At 37.7% G+C, this 22,103-nt stretch overlaps 1 protein-coding gene across 2 annotated transcripts in view; it reads right to left on the bottom strand.

The window, feature by feature from the left end:
* Positions 1-20,831, bottom strand: part of GABRG1 (gamma-aminobutyric acid type A receptor subunit gamma1) — a 57,277-nt gene extending 36,446 nt beyond the window's left edge. For both annotated transcript variants that reach the window (XM_040556193.1, XM_040556194.1), the window contains exons 1-2: positions 20,549-20,831; positions 3,453-3,601 (exon numbers count right to left, since the gene is read on the bottom strand). In XM_040556193.1, coding sequence (XP_040412127.1) covers positions 3,453-3,601; positions 20,549-20,640 — 241 coding nt within the window. In that variant the 5' untranslated portion in view covers positions 20,641-20,831. The remainder of the gene's footprint in view (positions 1-3,452; positions 3,602-20,548) is intronic.
* Positions 20,832-22,103: the final 1,272 nt, after the last annotated feature.

The following is a 22,103-nucleotide window of genomic DNA, read 5'->3' as shown; positions in this document are numbered from 1 at the left end:
AAGTGTCTACATTGGGCTTCCAGCTCCATCTCTAAAAAATTTTTTCAGTGAGTTTGATGAAAGCAGAGCCCTGTTCTTCAATCCTTTTTTATTAAAAAAAAAAAAAAAAAATCTTTAGCAAATACCTACCACAACACTTTTATAATTTCCATCATTTTCCATGCAGTGCACCCATAGAGTACTTTTAACATTTACTGCATACAGTCTTCTACACATTACTCTTGTACTTAATTTCCTTTAATTCTTGTAAAATATTCTTCATATCAGAATACATACTTCTCTACATTTACCTGCTACTTTTTGTGCTTATTTAAGTTTATTACTTTCCTGCCTATAACATCCTTTTGTTGATACTACACTAAGAGCACCTACATGTTCAAGAGAATATCCTCATTATAACCTTATCTTTTCAGAGTTAGTGTATCTGTCAGTCTCTTGAAAGCCCACATTTTGTTGATGTAACCTTTAAATCCCTGATTACGTCTTTTCACCTTAGTGGACTGAGATGCAATTACTTGCCCATGCTCTGCTTACAGGGCAATCACAACTATATAAAATTCTCTAGGTAGAAATTTCTCTATGCCCATGAGCTATAATCCTCATCATTCTTAAAAATCTTTCAATAATGACTTTTCTTAACTTGGTGATTGAAAACATTACATTAGAGATGTAATATGTCATTAATCACTATTTCTAATTGAACTTTCAGATTATCAGCTGTGTTTTACACGACACTGGGCATAAGACAGCTAGAAAAAAAAATATATAAATTGATAAACTAATATTAATTATTTTAGTATCCCTAAGTTGTGAAAGGTGGAATAATGAGCAGCCAGAATACTTGCCTTTTAGAAAGTTGAAAAATAACAAATAATTTGATCTAAGACTGGAGCTAAAACGGTGTGGTTATAAGTAGCCAAAAGGTAAACATACAGGGAGAATAATATTTTTTCATTAATACATCAACACTCCAAGATTGTATCTGTAATTATAGGAATTTATGCTACAGATAAGAGAACCCAGGTGGTAACCGCTACTATTTCATACTGAGAAGAAGTACTTTAATAATATGTTTATGCTCCAAACATCTAAAAGTATGTTATATGTGAGTTAAAGACTAATATGTTTAATAAACATATTAAAGGTTAGCAATTTAGAAATCAGTACAACTCATGGATATTTGTGTGAGACACACCAAAAATGACAGAATGTGGTTTTCTGCTATTAAATTTCAGTACTACCATTAACTTTTCAACTTTCATTTGGCTCTCCTTTATCATCTTCCTCTGTGTATTTAACAATGAAACCCCTTATCTCACTCTGTGATGCTGAAATTCTGTGTCAACATTAGGAAGAAAACAAAATTCTGCTCTGCTATTTAAATTCAAAAAGTGCAGGCCTCAAAAAAAAAAAATAAAAAAATAAAAACAAATGTGGTCTTTTTAACTGAGCTTTGTAATACAATAGCAAAGATGTTGTGGGGGAGATTATTACCTTGAAAGATAATTATAATTCCAGTCAATAACCTTGCTGTAAAAGTACTGACATATACTCTGGAATTGTGGAATCTGACACTACATTTTATCCACATAATTGAAGCAGACTAAGATGAATGAACCATAGGCTGATTTTGTTTTTCTCGCTGATAAATCTCTACTGCACTTCTCAAGCATCTGGACAGAATAAGATGCCTGTATTTGAAGCTGGAACTTTCATCTTACATTCTCCAAAATTTCTGCCCTGTGGCAGAACTCTGCAACTTCTCCTCCATCCAGAAGGATCAGCCTTAATACTTGTTCTCCTAACAACAATGTGAATACCCCAGAACGTCTCCTGTTCTCATCATTGGCTAATGTTCACAAGCCTTTTAATATATGGATAGAGGTAAGTCCCAGATAGCAAAGGTCAAATTACTACAAAAGTGTACCATCAAGAAAGTAAAGAAGAAAAAGAAAGGGAGCATTTATATGAGAGAAGGTAGAAGTTAGGAGGTGTTTTCTTTTGGGAACTAATATTAGAAATCCAGAAAGTTACACATAGAGTTACTCACAGAAAGGCAGAGCTTTTGCTCTGCCAAGACCAGTGCATAACCTGTTGGATATGTCAGAATAATTTTCTCTTCCTCTGTTTTCCCTTTCTTTATTACAAAATATTAAGGGGAGAGAAGAGAAACAGAATTCTGGTTTCTTTCATGTACACCTTCCATTAGAAGGATTTTTTATGGAGATAGATTACTCCCTTATAATTCTTTTGCTGTCTGATGCATGGAGCAGTCTGAAAAAAACAGGAATGCTATACATCTGCTACACATTGATAATTTAAAGAAAAATAAGCTTGAAGAGTTTTTTTGTTGTCTAAATGTTCACAGTAATTCAATTAAATAAAGGTGAAGGGAAAGACTTAGAGCAAACTTCATGAGATTCCCTATTATGACAGGGAAAGAAAAATTGCCATTCAGTGTCTTCAAAGAAACAGTCAGCAACAAAACAGAACTAAGAAATTTAGGGAAAAAAAACAATTTGTCAGAAGCTTTCAAAAGAAAACAGTCTGGGATTGCATCTCTCTGTTCTTCTACATAAATGAAATAAGTCTAGATTGTACAATTGTTTATTGTATAAGCAGCTTATAGACTTTGCATTTCTCTGACACCAAGTATTTAACACATAAGTCTGTCCTCCACCTCTCCCTCCACAGTTCAGAAAACAGACCCAGAGAAATAAAATTATTTTTCTTAGCTTGATCCAGTATGCATGTGGTAGACGAGAGCTGGTGAATTTTTCATGTGTTCTATGTTTTCAGCACAAATCCTACAAAATATTTATACTTAGTTATACCTGAATTGATATTTTGACTATTGAAAGACAAAATTGATTTCCTACTAACTGCAAAGTTTAAACTACAGTGATGAAATCTTCCTTCCTATAATCTTCAAGAAAAGTCCTAAACTGTCTTCATAGATTCTTACAAAGTTTTTCAAAATCTGAGCTAAGGAAAGAGGACTGGTGGATTGAGTTCAATCTCTTTAAAATACACATTTACAGTTCACTTTCAAAAGTAAGATTAAAATGTCTAGGAATAATACTTTAATAAACTCCTGCTGACTCTCTCTCTATATATATATTTAATTGTGGCTGGTTTATATATACAATTATTTTTGTAATATTATCTTGGAGTAACAAAGCAAAATATAATTATCTTTTAAAGATTTATTGATCACTGTCCCAAGAAAACAATACTTTGCATAAGAAAAAGATTATAAATATAACACAAACATTCTGCTCATGCATGGTATATTATTTTTATCATGTCTAGAAAACCACTGCATTTTATTGCCGTTATATTTAACTTCATTAAGCATAATAACATATTAAACACATTTTTGCCAAATTTAGCAAAATGCTGGTGATCTCTGGTTCACATCTTCTATTTACTGAATTATTTAAAGAGCTTACCTCCAATATCTGGCCGAAGCTTATTGTCATATCCTTGAAGTAAGGAGTCCAGTATGTGAGTCACATCCCCACCATGAATCTTTGGTGCTAGGACCCATGTTTTATTCACTGTTAGATCTTCATCATCCTCATCATCTGCTTTATCGGCTCTAATGGTGATTGAATTAAAAAAAAAAAAAAGAAAAGAAAAAGGTTAGAAAAAAAGAAACAGTGAAACAAAATACACAAGAGGTGAAGAAGAAACTGGTAAAATACTGAACATAATTTACAGTATTTTATAATGAGTTCTGGTGCCAACAGAAAGAGGAAGTACCTTATTTGAAACACCAACATTTTATTTTATAGCAGAGAAATTTTAAGCTAATAAATATGTCAAGAGAAACTTTAACACATTACATACACAGAAAAACTCAAACTATGAGTAAAACTCATAAAAGCACCAGTAGGCATCCTCTGTCAACCTTTTCCTGTTTTAAAACACAAAATGGAATTCTGAAATTTTTTGCTGTACATACTCCGTTTTCAATTCATGGTATTGATGTTTCTAATAGATGTTTAGTCATCATAATAGACACATATTGGTGTCAAAAGCATTAACAGAATTTCCTTCTTAGTAGCCTCTTAATCTATCTATTACATAAACAATAAGACCTCAAATACACTCACTCAACTCCATTCAAATTTTAAGAAAGCAAACAAATATTGTGTCCATACGCTATGAAACATTCACAGTTAGAAACTGCAGCCACGTGTCAAAAATATACCTGCATGTATATGTGCTATAGTTAAAATTCTGTACCACTCTTTCCAGTTACGATTATTTGTTAGCCATCTATTTTATCAAGATGGAACAAATGCACAAGAAAAACACTTATATGTTCATGCACTGCCTGTCTTTTAATTAGATAAGCAGCAATATATATTTTATCGCTAAGTCATTAGTAAAAAAATGGCAGTACGTTGGTTATGTCTGCAGATTCACTCAGATATCACCAAAAGGTCAAAGAATGCCTGGAAGTAGTTTTCTTTCCATTTGGATCAAATGCATGTGGACTTAAGTATTCCTCCAGTGCTAAAGTTTGCAATCTACATTACTCATCCAGCATAATTCAGGGAACTGCTATGGGCTTCAAATCAAGCAAAGTGCATCAGACTGATAGAAGTAACTCTGACTGTCATATAATCTTCACAAAGGGACACTGCATAGCAATTATTACTGAGGGTATGCAAATCATATAAATCAGTTCTAATGTTACCATAAGCATAGATATTCCAGTAAAGGAAAGGAATCAAAGTACTGTCCTTGTACCAATTTGTATTGTACACCAAAACTAAAAATGTATTTCTATATTATTAGAAAATGATTTTAAAGAGCTTCTAAATTACAAACATACTGCACTCAAGGCTAAGGCTGGAATTTTTCAGTAAATTTCCTACAGGAATGAAGACCACCAGGATGTTCCACAACACTACGACTTCATAGAGAAAGGACAGAAAAAATCAGGAAAGGACAGAGATGGAATAGGCATGCCTGGTTGTTATTGTAGTCCTTTGTCGGAATGCACCAAAACAGTCTGTATCCATAAGACCTTGCACCACCTCTCACATAATACTATTAAGTCTCGCTGAAACTCAAGACTATCACCACTGTAGTAACTGCTTTTCAGGCAAGTGCAAGAGGGAACTGGCCACAATTCAGTAAGTTGAACACAATTCAGAAGGTGAACAAAAGGCACTGCTTGGATATCAAGGTTTTCATACCTAGCTTGCTGCAAACAAGTCACAAGAGTCTATTATAGCTGAAAGTAATAAGAAATCTAAATACAAGGTTCACCATCAGCTTCCCCTCTAACAACCTGAAAAGTGCTTTCATTCTTTTAAATTGAAATGTACCTTTTACTGCACTACATAGACATTATAGAAATGTCAGCTATTAAATATTTAACATCCCCCATTAGCAGGATTCCACTAATGGGAGTGCTAAAAGAAGTAGGAAGTGAAGTTTTGTAAATGTACACTCCTTTTCCCTCAAAGCTACCTATTGCCATCTCTTTCATGTTTCATTACCACACTGTTTTATTTATTTATTTAATTTTGGCCTGTTTGTACTTTATGTCATCTAATTACTATATAAATTAGCTTATGGTTCCTCAGAGTGCAGAGGCAATCCCAGCTTTTCCCTGAGGCATTAAGATGATGAGGAGTAAAACTTAACTTATGAGCAGCTCCCTAAAGAAGGAAACATTCACTACAAAACTGACCGTTGTGTCTTATCCTTTTTGTTCCCCATCCCTTAAACAACAGAAAGTACAGGGAAACTACCAGAGCTCCATACATGACACAGTGATGAGGACACAGTTTTGTCTCCCTTTAATGTTCTTTTTGCATCATCATTATTAAAAATATCCTATATTTAGCCAAGATGAAAGGTACAAGAAGTCATGCCAAATGCCCATGCCGACCTAAATGCAAGAAGAGTTACAACCATGATACCTCCATGCACAGCCACTCAAATACCCTGCCATTTTGAAGCATTCATTTTATTTATGGATTCACATGACAACTCATGTGGGAAGGGACCAGAGGAAGTCTCTAGTCCAGCCTCCTGCTAAAGGCATGGACAGCTCTGAGGTCAGACCAGGTTGATCAGGGCTTGATTCAGTCAGGTCATGGAGACCTCCAAGGAGAAAAAACTGCACTACCTCTCCAAGCAATCCACTCTCCACTTCTCTTTTTCTATCATGTAATATCTTTAAATATATTTGAAATTAATAAAAATAAAAGAAATATACAAGTACATACCAGATTTGTACTTCCTGGTTTGCCTAAGGCAAAATCTCTGGACATCTACTTTTAAAACTTTGAACTATAAAGTACTATGCAGATGAGGTCACTGATAGGTTTCTGAAAGCTATTAATAATACAATAGCAGGGTGAGATGGAAAAATTCCATCCCAATATCCAACAGCTCTTCCAGACACTACTAAATAAATCCATTTAAGGTAGTTCTTTTATCAGGAACTGTTTCTTTTCTTCCATACCAGTATGCTAGCTCAAGACCTTGTGACTTGCTCATCCATTAGCTAAACAACCAAAGGAACCAGTGCAGATTAGAAATGAATATATCCAAATGTGGAGGAAAAGGCACTATTGCTATTCACAATTTGTGAGGAGACATTCTCACTCTCTCCAATCCTATCTAACTAGCCTTTACAGAGATGATTGACTGTGACATCTTGCTACCAGAATGCCATCCTTTTTATTTTTTTTTAGAATGTGCCCAAGACCACTTTGAGCAAGCAATGAAGACTATAATCTCTCTGCAATGCTAATGGTAGACATTTCTGCACTTTTGATTCAAAAGCCATAGCCACTGACTTGCAAGTCACACAAGAGAGATAAGACAGGAATGGTGTTGGCTGGAAAAAGGAAGTGAGCAGAATATATAGAATGTTTTCTGTATGTGTTCCAGTGAAACAGAGCACACAACAACTGTCAGCTGGAGTCCTCCATTCAGAGGTTGGGAGGGAAGTCGCATAAAGCAGATAGTTTCCCAGGCAGAGCACACAGACATATGAAGGGCAGACAATGGATATACACTCATTTCTAGGAATCAGAATTACTGATTCTTATCATGCTACATTGGTTTGACCCACTCTGTTTCAAAGGTAGAAAACCCTTCAGAATTACAGTCAGCAGGATTTGTTGAGAAGGTGTTACCAGGATCTAACTGAGGATGCTAGACCACATTATTTAAAGAAATATTCACATTGGAGAACAAGTTGGTCCAAAACTGTTTATCTTTGGCCTAATTCTCTGTGCCTCTTAATTCACTTTTCAAAGGCCAGTTTTTTCCCCAAGTTTTGGAATGGGATAAAGGGTAATAAATTTAATTCCAAACTAAAAAGATAAAGTGTTAAATTCAGGTATGCCATTGAAATATTTAGCAACAACCGTTAATTTCAGCTTAACACCATTTTACTTCTTTGCAGTTGAAATAAATCTTACAAACCCATGAAGATTAATGCTAATTAACTCCACCCTAACTTCAACAATAGCACTTTCCTCTCTCTCTCTCTCACAACCCAGGGAAGAAAGGCAAACAATTAAAGAGGAGTTCTTTTCCGTTCCCAGTTTATCTAAAGGTTATTTCACTATACACAGATCATCACACTTGATCCTCTCTCCATTTACTATAAACTATATATTTTTTTTCAACAAATTTCACTCAGTAGGTCTTTTTCAAACTCTCTGGAGAGACAAAGGTTCAGAGCAAAAATATGACATCTTTACATTCAAATATTTCTAGGTTGACCCTAATTTTTATAATTCTCTAAGTATGTATGTCTTCACTTCTTAACATGCTTGTTGTTATAACACTTCCGTTAGCCTCATAAACTTAACAGTAACTGCATGTATACAGTGAACAGTAATTAGGCACAAAGTGCCCTAATTATGCTCTCTGTCCTTCAACTAATTGGAGACATTACCATGACTAATAAATCCCTCAGCACAAGCAACTAATGACTGAATAAGTCTTTCCAATATCAGGCAGCATGTACATCTTCAGACATTAATATCACAGGTCTTTGTTCTATTTTAAGTATGAGAAAAAACAATCAGATGAGCTTTAAGTTGCAATTAACATCTCTCAGGTTATATAAGGAACTGAAAAAAAAATGGATATAGTGAGACTGCTGCTACTGCCATTTGCATCAGCATATGAAAGTATTACATATAGAACTATATGCATAGCATAGATGGAGTATTTAAACACAGATGAGGATCAATTTCATTACCCACTCCCAGGCTCCTCTTCCCACCCAACACACACAAAGGTTCCCAGTCCTCCAGGTAGGGTTGCTCTACGGGGAACCTATAGACTTTTGGAGAAGCAATAGAGACTGGCCAGAAAACCTGTATTATCTCCACTGACACTTCATGCCTTCCATTTCCTCTGAGTAAAATGAGCATAATCCCATTTTACTCCAGAAGCACTGCTAACTCTCTCCTGTTGGTAAACTGGACACACTGCCTTGCACAGAGCATTCCACTCATCTGACTCTCTGAGACAAGCTAAAAGAAGAACAGAAGTCAAAGCTGAGGATGAAAGAGAAAGCTCCTTTTAATGAGCAGATGACGTAATATTTCCATTTCTAAAAGACCAGTCTCGATGCTGCTCTTCTGCCTGACGAATGAACTGGTTCAGCAGCTAAAGATGCATGCAGAGGCTTTACAAAGGAAAGGAAAGGATAAGGGGAGGAAATCAGTGCTTCACAAACCACAGACAACTAATAGACAGCTTACATTGGATGTAGTGACTGGGACCTGAGAAAGGAAGTTCCCAGCACACATTGCCTGCCAAGGTTTCAAAAGGTTGCATAATGATAGAACAGAGCACAAATGTGAAGACCATGTCATGACCATCTTGACAAGAATAAAGTCCACAACAGAAAGTTTAAAAAATTAAAAGACTCCACAATCAGTAAGTGCACTTTTCTGCTTCTTATATGTAAGGTCCTAGAAGCCTATATATTTTTGATATATTTAATGCAAGAAGCAACTAACAAATCACAAAAAATGCTTGAATACAACTGTTATTCACTGGTTGTGCTTCCCAGCATATTAGTAGTATGTCCTCTAAGTATAATTAAATTTAATCTCTATTTTACGGTACTTCAAAAAAAAAATGGTTTTCAACTTTCAGACAAAATGGTAATGTTTCACAAACTGCAAATATGAAAGAATACATCGATAATAAAAATACAACTTCAGAAGTCTGTCGATATCCTGCAATTAACCAGACACTGTTTCACAATAAATTAGTCCAGACAAAGGTTTCCAGGGCAGGCTTCCAACCTCTCAGATATCTAACCAGACATGATCTTGCTCTAGAACACCAAACATGATAAGCTTGGATACAATACAAAAGTGTATTTCATGGCCCCATCAGTGAGAGTTCAGATATCAGATGACCTAGTCAACTATGAAAAAAGACCTAAAGCGTTGCTGAAAAACAAAGCATGGGATTTGACAACCCAATATGCAGACTCAGGCACTTTTACAGGTGCTGGTGCTGGTTCTAATTCTGAAGGTAAAAAGGTAAGTTCTTACATGTTTCACATGAATGACCAAGGCATAGGGCCAGGTATAGATGAAAATCTGAACTGTAGAAGGATGACAAGTTTAAACATTGCCTGAGACAGAAGAGATTTCGTTACAAATAGAGCAAAATACAACTTCAACATGGTAGGAAAGAATAATCGCTCTTATCTGAGTAATTTAAAATATATAATAGCATATTTTCTTGGATCTACCTAAGATAAAGCAAGAACCTGAAACAGACTTGCAGTATCCTTCAGGACTCAGAGTCCTACACATACAAAAATATCCCTTTTTCACAGCAATAGCAATAGCAGCAGAACCACATAGTCATGACTGCTAGAATAGGACACAACAACATTTTTTCTTCAAAGACTTTCCTGATTTTTTTTCTTCTGCTGCTGTAAGTACTGTATTGTTTAGGCATCTCTCCAGAACTTCCAAACTTGATGACTGACTTCATACTCATCTGCTGTATGAAATTTCAGTAGAACTCTTTTGCACTTCATCATCAGCTTCTTCACCAGTATGCTTTATTCATGGCAGAAAATTCCTGGGAAAATACTGGAACTGCAAACAAAGAAATGTGGCTACTGAAAACATGTATCCGGGAAGCATTACTAGCTCGTTCTAATCCTGTGGGATATAGACTCACTGACATATTCCTTCATCTTCATTCTTCTTAAAGTGGTTTGACATTCTCTTGACAAAAACATCTCTTTTCTTTTCTCCCCATCCATTTCATCTCAGGTGCTTTTATCAATTTATTCCCTTACCTCCTGCTTTTTTTGCCTTGCCAGAGTCTGGCATCTTGTTGTGTGTCAAAATGCATTTCTATCCCACTGAAGTATCCGTTTTACTTAATATAGCTTTTTAAAATATTTTTGCAGTATACCTACCAGATACCATTAGGCTGATTCTTCTTCTGTATATACATACTTACTTATGTTCTTCTCTTTCTCTAATCTCATATTTTCTGGCTATTCATTATTTCTTGCCTTGTTTCCTCTTTCCCTTCTTCTTCACAAGTTTTTACTGAAGGGATGAATTTTCCCCTTAAACCAGCATTCAAATTATCAGGGAAAATTATGGGAAAAATAATAATGATAATAAAAAAATAATAATTAAAAAAAAAACAGATTCTTATCATAGAGAAACATTCAATTTTTAGGTTAAACTTAATAAAGAAGTTTACTTACCGATTTGATAATGGGTAAAGTTTTGTTTAAGAAAATCACCTAACAAAACAAAAGCTGGCATTTCAACAATTCATGTAATGGAAAGTGTTGCTTACAAATTTGAGTGCTTACACTATCAGACTCGTGGCATCTTAATGCATATCACAAGCATCAGGTGATCAAGCTTTTCTGAGTGATTACAGCTTTGAAGTACACCTCTGAAAGATATGAAACTTTTCTCCCACACACAATAAGTTCAGTACAATTAATTGTAGTCTCAGTAAGACCTTCGCTTAAAAGCATTATTACATTTCTTGTAAAATGATCTTCAACATCTCGGTGATATAGTAGTATAACAAAAACTAATATGAACAATACAACTAGACTTAACTCTGAACACTTAACAAAGGCACAACCTGACTCCAAAGAACATTTATAGAAACATGAATTTTTGAAGTTCAGAACAACACGTATTATTAAAGATATGATACAGAACAATTTTTTTTCTGAGACCAACACAAATTGCTCTCCTCCTATGTCAACTTTATATAATGTTATATTATTTCAAATGACACTTGTCAAATTTGTTCTTATTAATTCGAATTGCTTCAAAGTTCTCACAGAAATTATCATCATCATTCTAATCAAATTATCACATCTATCTGTCCACATATAGGTAATTCTCTGTGCCAGTTCAGAGCTACTGGTTTCTCAAACATATTAAGTCTGATAAAGCACTTTGACCACCTTAGTAAAAATAGCAGTTTACCTTCATATGTGGTCACAAAAATACTCTTCCCAGTTTTGTAAATCTGATGGGGACAAGTAGCTGTTTCTGCACCTCTCCACCCCTTTTCTTTTACACTATAAAACAGGGAGCAAGAACCTCATATGAGTAAGATAGCAAACAATAATGGGGAAAAAAAAAAAAAAAAAAAGAGGTAATTTGCTAATTCTTGCTATTTCCCACAGAATCACGCACTTTAGAAAAGACCTTGGGAAGTCAACTTCAACTCAAAGGAGGGCTCATGCTGAATTCAGACCAGGATGCTTAAAGCTTAATCCATTTGGGTCTTTGAAAACTCCAAGGACAGAAATCCCACAGCCTTAATGGACATGTTCCACAGATTATCTATCCTTAGAGTGATTTTTTTTTTTTCTTTATACCTTATTGGGTCTTTTCCTATTGCAATTCTTCAACATTGTTCTTTATTCTCTTACGGCTCATTACTGTGAAGACGCTATCACTGTCCTCTTAATCACCTTCCTGTAAGTGCTAGGGGTTCCTATTGGGTCCCTCGAAGCCACCTCTTCTACAGGCTGAACAAGCCCCAGTCCCACAGCTTCTCGTCACAGGGCAAGGTTTCCTGCCTGACCAGCTTGACGGCCCACTGCTAAGTTCTCTCCTGTTTAAACCCAAAAGTGGATGCAGTGGCTATATGTCGTTTGGCAAGTGCTGAGCAGAGGGAGACGATCACTTCCCTCAACCTCCTGAGTACATGCCTGTTCAGCCCAAGATGTTGCTGGCCCCCTTTGCTGCTAAGGCACCCTGCTGTCCACTACAAGTTCCAGGTCCTTTCTGGCAGAGCTGCTCCTCAGACATTAGTCCCCAGCCTGTTCTGCTGCCAGGGGGCTTCTGGCCCAGCTGCAGAACTTCATATTCATCCTCAACGAATTTCATAATATTCCTCTCGACCCATTCTACCATCAGCTCTGGGGCCCTCTGAACGGCAGCCCTGCCATCAAACATATGAACTTGGTATAAGCAGTCTTTCAACAGGTTAAAAATAAATAAATTGTCTTCAACAATGGCTATACTAACATCATTATTCCCAATGCTCTGAGCAGCTCTTTTTCTGCCCCAGACAAGTGAGGAAACAGGACACATTTATCACTAGTCCTCTTTCTTCACACCAATTATTCTATGTTCTGATTACAAACTTGCAGAATGTGTTGTGTGTTTTGTTTTGGCTAACAAAACCTGTGTAACTTATTGATCATAACATTCACATTCACAGCGGAAGTATTCTTCTTCCTCTGTTCTCAGAAAATCGTTATTACAATATCTTAAAGCAGTTCTTTGCCTAGACAAGTACTTGAAAGTGCCCATTATCTTCAGTAAGTAGGTCCTTCCTTTTTTCCAGTACAAACCTTTCTATTGCTAGCTGAAAAAAAATAATAATAATAGAGGCCCTTATGCTATCTATATTTTAATCTTACAGATGAAGAGCATTCTGCCTTTATAATTGTTTTTTAGAGAAATATACATTTATCTTCTCCTACCAATTGTCTTCTAAGGAGAGTCTTCCCACCATTATATGCAAAAGAAAATAAAACTTATCAAGAAGATAAAGTAGTTTTTAAGAAAATTGATACTGTCTTGACTGAAACTAAGTGTAAATTACTAAAATTCTTAGGGAGATTTATTTCAGATGGATTTGAATGAAATGGACATTGTTAAGTTTTGCTTTCTCAATTGGTAAGTCTCACCTTTTTTGTGGGTTTTGGTCAGACCATGCAATCAAGTAATTAAAACATAAAACGCCATATTCCAGTGCTCCTTCAGACCAAATAGCAGGAAAGAAATTGAGCTTCGGAGAACAGAAGATAAAAGGATAACCATAGCAAATTATAGAGTCTAAGTAGATATGACTGAAAAGAGACAAATGGTACTAAATAAAGGACAAAATGTTCCCAAATTACTAAGGAAGGACATGATGATGAAAAGGCATCACCTCTGGATATCTGGAGCACATTAAGCACAACAGTATCAGACCTCCTAGGATTTTCAGACTAGAATCATCACACAAAGACAAACACACATAAATCCATGTGCCACAAATCAGCATCCAGTTCAAGAGACTGCAGATCTTTATCTGCAGTCTCTTGAAGATCTCTTGCAGATCTTTATCTGCAGTTGACTGATGAAAGGTTAATTATCATCGGGTTCAGAATGAACTGATGTATTGTTGGTGGGTTAAGTGCTTTGATTGAAGAAACATTTTCCAGAGTAGAACTAGACCTAAAACAAACCTAACATAAATGAATACTGAGATCCATAACCTTAATAAAAAGCAGTTACCCTAATTAAATGCCATCCCACAGCCACTATAACATTAATCAAATCACAAAGTCAACAGTGTTAGATTTCAACTTTAAAATGTCTCCTGCATCACAAGAAATATATAAACAAGTTCTCCTTCATGAGGTAATTTCAGTTATATAAGCTACTGATAATTCTGCATACTCATGCAAACATTTGTTCTAACACAATTCACTGCATATTTCCTGCAAAATCTTCAGGTAACTAGTTATCTACTATAGCCCTTCACAAAAACTAGCTTCTTCAAAATACTTCCAAATAATGACACACACCTGAGCAAGTACCAGTCTCCTTCCCCAGGAGTTTAAGTAATATATATAGACTGAAGTAGCAACAGGACCAGAGACTTGTATTGAACTGCATACCATAACTGCAGTGTATAGGTGAATCTGGCTCAATACCATAGAAAAAGCCATACACCTTCTGTAACCAGACAATGACAACTTATCCCCAAGAGAAAGAGAGTTAATGGATTCTTCTGAAATTTTTGTGTAATTGTTATTAGGCAATTGCGGACTAATCCAAAGGTCAATGAAATTAATGAATAATCATACAAAGAGGCAAATACGCTCTTTAAGGGCTAGTGGCAATACCTAAAACATGCAAGATAAAATTTGCTGTCTGTCTCTGCAAGCAAAATTCTCTCTTCTCCAGTGTAATTTATTGTGTATTAAATATAACACATATATTTTACAAGAGAAGCATTCTGCCTCTTGTCAGACAGTGAATAAAGCTTATGACTGTCAGAAATGTCCCCTGCTGGATGAAACCTGCTGGCCATCAGATGGATGGTCTTCATCAAAAAATCTTGATCTTAAGATATGACTCCATAGCTCACCTGCAGCAGGTCTGACACAATCTGGTATATATTCAATGTCTATATGTTGGTGAGGTCAAGTACATTTCTCCATCAAGGAAAACTTTGAGAATAGTTTATTTTTAAAAAATGTCTACCTAATTCATTCTACAATGTAAATGTGACACTGCACAATGAAGAGAAAAAAAAAATTGTCATGACTTACAGTGCCAGAGTTAGCAACCTAAATTAATACTTAATACTACAACTTTTCCTAATATAAATTCCACCCAGCTGAACTTTATTCTGAAAGATAAATTGGACCATAATATTACATTATTAATAATAAGACTTAATCCCTCATGGTACACTGCCTTAAATAAGAAGAAAACCATATTATATGGACAATCAGCCACTTTTTAAGACTTTGAATAATTTCATCTGGTGGGGATGTATCTTGTGTTACCTCAGATCTTTTCTATCCACAATTTCTGTCTATCTTCTTGAAAACAAGAATGACTGCATATGATTTAGGACCACGAAAAGACATTCACACCCGACCAGGAATGAGGAATGCAGTGGCACTGAAAAGGATTTGAGAATCAAGGCAGAAAGCAAAAAGAACACGAGGTACACCAGGGCAGTACTGGAGCTAATCCCGGGATCTATTACCTCAGCAGTATTAAGCAGGAGTAGGGGAGTAATATTCTGTGTGTATATACCATTAGTGAGGCTAATATTTGTATAATCTACCCATTCTTGAGGTCTGCTCTTCAAAGAAAAATTGGAAAGGGTTTAAAAAATGTCTAAATGAATAATTCAATATTTGCTGAAGAAATTTAAGTAGCTCAGTTTACTTATCTGAGAGAAAAATGTAAGCCGCTATCAAGTTGCCTCTTAAACTATATATACCAAGGAAATAATTCCAGCTATAGCTTGGGTAAATCCAATTTAATGGAAAATTCCACCCTGTGCTGAATATCTCTGATTGTGACACATTTGTATAAAACTTTCATTTTGGACTAGATCACTCAACAGTTGCTCATCTCTGAGAGGTGAGGAAGTTTTTTGGAGCAAGGAAGTAACCCACATGTCATGAAAGACTATGGTGAAAACAGAAAACAGGATGTATTCTAACCAAGATAGTGATTCCCTTAAGAATCTTCAGGATTAATTTTAGGTGCTCTGAGATTTCTTCAAGGTGCTGCAGACCATGCTCCATTCCTAAGAGCATCTCCAGCCATGGGTCCACACCGTGAGGTTGCCCTAAAAAATCAGAGGTACAAACGGGGTCATGGATTTGCCAAGAGATGGACTGAAGCACGTTGGATTCAAAAGTGGCTGGGACAGTTGCAGCATGTGGTACATGGAAGAGAAAAAAAAAAAAAAAAAAAAAAAAAGGAAGGAAGAAAAGGAAGAAAGAGAGGAGGAGAGGATATGAGGCGGAGAGGAAGAGAGGCGGAGAGGAAGAGAGGAGGAGAGGAAGAGAGACTTTTTCATCTAGCAGAAGAAGGCAGAAAATCCAGTGGCTGGAAGCTAGAAGAACCTAAGACTAGAAATACCGTAAAATACTTCACTGGATTCCTTCTTGTTGAGTGTGTGTGCAGGGGTTTAGAACAGTTATACTGAAGCAACAAACCTGATGCAGAAGTCAAGTTCTGCATCTTCATTTATTCTTATGTTGGACCAGATTATCACAACAGATCCTGCAGACTTTAACATACATCAATGAAAGCATATTTTATGAAGTATTTATTTTCATCTTTGCCAATCATTAGGATTTCCCTCTTTGAAGCAAATTCCATTCTGATCAACTCCTTGGAGCACTGGAGAGACGTATCTAGTCTTTCCAGTCACCTATATCACAACATCCTCTTCAGTGCATGATTTACCATTTTAAGTTTAAATATGTAGAATCAGGTTTTTACATAGGCCAGTAGGCCACTGAACTCACCACACTATTTTCAGACTTATTAATAGAAGCACTCACATGTGTAAAACTGCAAAATCAGGGTTTCCATGTCATCAGCAGATTAATTCAATTGCATCTGAGCTATTCTTCCTTACAAATTTTTACTATTAAGTGAAATTGTTAAGAAATAAAGCTTAGCACCGCTGCCATCCACCACCCTTTCAAAGGCTCTTGTCAATGTGCTACATACTGTTGTTCGTAATCATAACTTCTCTCTGTCACTTTTTACCACACATGTTATGATATTATCATTTTATTTAAGTGCATGATCTATTTAGTATGCCTTGCAAAAAAGGACTAAGCAAGTAATTAAAAAGCCCAGACATTCTTCTCTCATAAATGTTACTATAAAAAATGGTTGTTTGCTCATCTTGGCAACTTGCAGACTCTTTTTTTCTGTGAGTTCAAAATACATGACCTCTTCAGCTATATATGGTAGCACAAACCAGGGCAACTCACTTTCCAACTGCACATATGCCAAGGTACTCTGTTCTCTCCATTTAGGTAGTCCTGCATACTATCCATAGAAATTAGGTGTTGCATTAAACCCAAATTATTACAATTCCTCTGTAACTTCAAAGAAAAAACATAGGTCCTTCTATCCCCTTGTCATTTACGTGGTCAGACATGTATCCATGAAAAAGTTGACCAAAGTCAATGAGTGCTCATCTTTAATGTTTTCTACCCAGCTTAAAAAAAAAAAAGTTTGACTTGGTAGCAAGCAACAACAACAGAATATTTAACAAGCAGAAAGTTAAAAGCAATTGAAAATGTTGTTTAATTTACTATGAGAGCATTTTTAGATTGCCATAGTTTGAAAATTTCCTTTAAATCCAATAAAGGAAAATAAAATGATGCATAAATAATAGTAATTCTTAATGTTTAACTATTTCTAGTTAAACTTTATATTAACACCCCCAAAAAAGATTATGAACTGTTAATGAAATAAAGAACTTTTTAAACAATTGGTGCTAATAAATAACAAGTTCTTCACTGTCACATCATGAACAAAGCATATATGAGTGAGGATAATAATGAATAAACATCACAGATGTTCAAATGAAACACTAAACCACTATTATCAAGCATTAAGAAACCCATGTTGTTATGACAGGCTTAACTCTGATCCATGAATTTATCCAAGAAGAAAATGTAGGCTGTATTATATAAGTATTTTCCTATGAGATGCTATGAAATGGAAAAGAAAATATTAGTTGACATTTGCACCTGCCGACAGTCCCATTGTGATGGGGCATTTATAATTGCTTTTTAGAACAGCCACCGCCAAAACTAAAGAGAAGGTATAGCAAAATAAAGTAAACCTTACAGTATGCTGTTATAGATGCTGACCGACAGGTATCATTTAAAACAGCAAGAGGCATTCAGACAATGACCTCGTTAATAAGCTTTAACTTTTGGTTAGCCCTGAAGAGGTCAGGAAGTTGGACTTAATGATCTTTGAAGGTCCCTTCCAACTGAACTCTTGCTCTACTCAGTAGAAATTTTTAAAAAATGTGACAGTTTAGCTGTACCTGTATATTTAGAACTAGGAAAACAATATTAATTTTATTATCAACCCTATGGTCTCCCCAAGAAATATCTGTTTATATGAGATTAATAAGAATAATGAGTGTGCTGAACTTGTAGGACTGCGGTGACTGCTGGGTAACTACTCTTTTCTTGCGCATACCTAATGGAAAGGATCACTTCTGTAGAAGGTATACCAGCTATTGAAGACATCCCCCTTCAAAATACCAGCTCATGAACTTACACCGAGTGCAATGGCAATTCTGGTCTCTTTGTGGTGTGTGTGCAGAACTAGGGGAAAACAACTGTTTTACGGGTCAGAGTTCAACTGTTGCAAATTCCTTCAGTGAAGGTGTGCTATGGCTTTGGGGGCAATACACTAAAAATGATAAACTCATGGTTGAAGTCAACTTCAAATTTCCTTTCTTAGGCTTTAGTTCCACGTCACATCTGCAGTAACTTTTACCCACACTCAACACAAAACAACACGTATAACTGAAGGTTGGAACTAGATGGTCTTTAAGGTCCCTTCCAACCCAAACCATTCTATGTATATGAAAAGTTATGCAATTTGCAGCCTTTAAAAACTGTGTCTTGAAAGATGGCTTGGCTCCTGCAGGATGTTTTTGGAAAACCAGCTAGAATTGGTGCGGCCTAGTCTATTCTTGAGAAAAGCATTGCTTTTACGTTTTTTCGTTTGGACTTCAATGAAAAGCTCTGGCTGAAACTACAGAAAGGCAGCCAGAGAAGAGAAATAGTATTTCCATCATACTTTGTGGCAGGCTGCTAAAGGACGCTAGAGCTCACAAGCTCTCTGCAAACACCCTGAGTTGTAATGCAATACACATCAGAGAATCAGGAAAACGTCTGAAAAACATGTCCATTTGTGGTTACTTAAAAAAAAAAATAACAACAGCAACAACAAAATCTCTCAACAGACACCGTTTTCCTATGTATTCTCTGAATGAAAGGCAAGGCTGAAAAACGTTGATTCAGATATGTGCATATTTAAACCAAAGGGTGCATTTTATCTGAGATGTTCTGAAGCACAAAATAAAAAGATGCATGTAAGTTACTCCTTTTTCTCACTGAAGACTTCTCATCAACTTCTTTATACATGCGACCATTAATGAGATGTAAACATAATAATCTAACACCTAGTCTTGTAATCACAACCACACTTTGACAAAAAAAACAACAACAAAAAACTTTTTTTTTTTAAGCTAGTCCTCCTCCTTTGTAACCAAGCCTTTGAACTGATAAATTAGCATGCATATTCTTTTCTCTCAAACCACTTGATAATTTCTTTCATACCTGAGGTACAATATGTTCATTAAGAAGCATTCTGAAGATGCACAGCTGCACTGGTATAATTTCCATCAATGCTTTTGAAAAATATTTCCATAATATGCCAAGGTTTTAAAAGACAGAATAAGGAAAGTATAATCAGTAGGGTTTCTAAATGGGATAACACAGCAGCCTTCTGAAGATGAGAGATGAGCTGAGATGAACACGCTTCACACAGATTGATAAATGATCATTCAACATGACGAAGGGGTCTACATTCTAATGGATTTAAAAAAAAAGTTTATGGATTTTTTTTTTTCTTTTTCAGCCAGTCTTTATATATATATATATATGTATATATATGCTATAGCCTCTTGGAATGACAATTTGGTCTTCCTTTACGAAGACACTGAGCAACAACCGAATACCATTTCGATACTGCTTTGTGTTTTTTAGGAGAGTATAACCTGTGGAATGATGCACATTACCTCTGAATTATTAATGCCGTTGAACGATCAGATTGCCTTTTGTTAATTTTTTTACGGGCACTAGTAACACGCAGCAGCACCAAACTGTTGTGTCTTGAGACCCTCCAGCCCAAATTTCGCAACTCTCCCTCGGAAGGCACGTCTCCAACTTGGCGGACTTGAGCAGCAGCAGCCCGGCACGCGTGGGCCCGATCCCGCAAGCCAGGGCTGGGCAGGATCAAGGCCAGGCGGCACCCCCGGCTGCGCGCACCCCACAGGCGGCGCGCTAGGGAAAAAAAAGGGGAGAGGAAAAAAAAAAAAAAAAAAAAAGAAAAGGTAGCAGCACCACGAGCGGTGCCAGCACGCTGCCACCCGCGGCGGGGGCAGACTCTCCCCACCCGTGGGAGCGCAGCCGGGGCGGGGGGTCCGCTTGTTGCGCCGGCCGGGTGATGCGACGCTCCCACGAACAAGTGGGATGCGGCAGAACTTTTACTTTCCCGGTGCCGACTTCCCCCGCATCCGAAGGAAGCACCTTTAAAATTTTATTATTATTATTTATTATTTTTTTTAAGTTTCTTAGCACGCCTCCTTCCCCTCCCCAAGCCCGGCCGGCACCTCCCCGGGAGGAGACGGGCTGGCGGTGGCGGTGCCCGGCCGTACTCACCCGCTCCCCAGCCGCACGGTCAGCAGCAGCAGCAGCAGCCGGGCCCCGCGGCGGCAGCTCCAGAGGGGCGCGGGGCCCCCCCACGCATCCATGGGCGTGCGGGAGCTTCTCCTTTCCCCGACTTTTCTCCGGAGAGGCTGGGGAACGGCGACCCTGCCAATCCCACCGTCCCCCCCCCCTTCGCGGCACACGGCAGGCAAAGGGAGGGGAAGGGAAAGGGGGGGGGGAAAATAAAATAAAACACCCAAACAGGTAGGGACCCACTCTACAAGGACCGAGCAACTCGCCCAATAGGCTCATCAGGTTGCTCCATAAATTATCCTAAAAACCGCCGGACGAATCAATCCCTAGCAGAGGTGGAGCCTTCCTTACTAGAAGGGAAACATGCTTGGGGGAAAGAGAGGCATTGATTTGCTATTTTCTCCAAAGAGGGAAATAAAACAGATCTTTAATATATATGTGTGTGATGTATAAAATATTTAATATATATTTAAAGCTACGTATTGTATATATATTAGGCTTTTTAATATATATATTAATCTTTTTTTTTAGCCTGAGGGGCAGCACCTCGGCCCTGGCAAACGGGGACCCGCAGCCGGGAGGGGATGCGCGGGGTCCCCTTGCGCGGAGACCCGCGGGAACTGCGCGGCCCCGCTCGACCGCGATTTTGGGGGAGGGCGGCACCAGCTGCAGGCATGGGGGGAGCCTCCAGCCTCCAGCCCCCCGCCCGTCCCCAGGGGCCCTCCCCTCCAGCCGCGGCCCCCTAGAGCCGCGATGGAGGCAGGCGGCGCGCAAGTGCAACCGCGGGAATTGCGTGCACCCCAAAAACGAGAGCCGCGCAAGCCCGGAGGCTGCAGACGGCTCTGCGCGGCCGCGGAGCGCCCCCGGGGTGGGGAAGGGAGGCCGGGGGCTGGAGCCGACGATGCTACAAAACGCATAGGGGCTTGCTATAAAATGCAAAACGAGCTTTTTTTTTTTTTTTTTTTTTTTTTTCACCTCTCCTTCCCCTTGTTGCTTCTTCCTCCTGCCCCTCGCGGGAGACCTGCGGGGAAGAGTAGGCGAAAAAAAAAAAAAAAAAAAAGAAAAGCGATTTGTATAAATTGTGAGGCAACTGCAGTGGCGGAAACTCGGCCACCATTGCGCGCCCGCAGCCCTTTCCTCCGGCGGGACTAGCGCGGAAACTACGCGCGTTCCTGTGCTTCAGGTCGGGTGGCCCCCCAGTCTCTCCCCCTAACTCTTCCCTGGCTCTGGAGGTGTCCCAGACTGCAGCTGTCTATTGGGCACTCCTGGAGTAACTGCACTGCTTGATTCTCAGCATGGAGCAACCTGTTTGGTTGTGATCATCATCATCATCCTCCTTTGAGTCAAAACTGTATAGAAATGCAACTAGTGCCCCATTCAGTGGTTATTCCGATGAAAGGTATTGTTTTGGTTTGGGTTCTCCTGTTTCTTTATGCATCATCATCCAGTTATTATTCCATACGCACAGTTTACAGCTGCTTTAATGGTTAAAGAAATTCACCACGCTTCAGAGAGCTGCAGTACATTAAGTGAA

The sequence above is a fragment of the Cygnus olor genome, chromosome 4 (assembly GCF_009769625.2).
Source record: "Cygnus olor isolate bCygOlo1 chromosome 4, bCygOlo1.pri.v2, whole genome shotgun sequence".
In the NCBI taxonomy this organism is placed as follows: domain Eukaryota; kingdom Metazoa; phylum Chordata; class Aves; order Anseriformes; family Anatidae; genus Cygnus; species Cygnus olor.
This window is presented reverse-complemented; position numbering and strand designations above follow the sequence as displayed.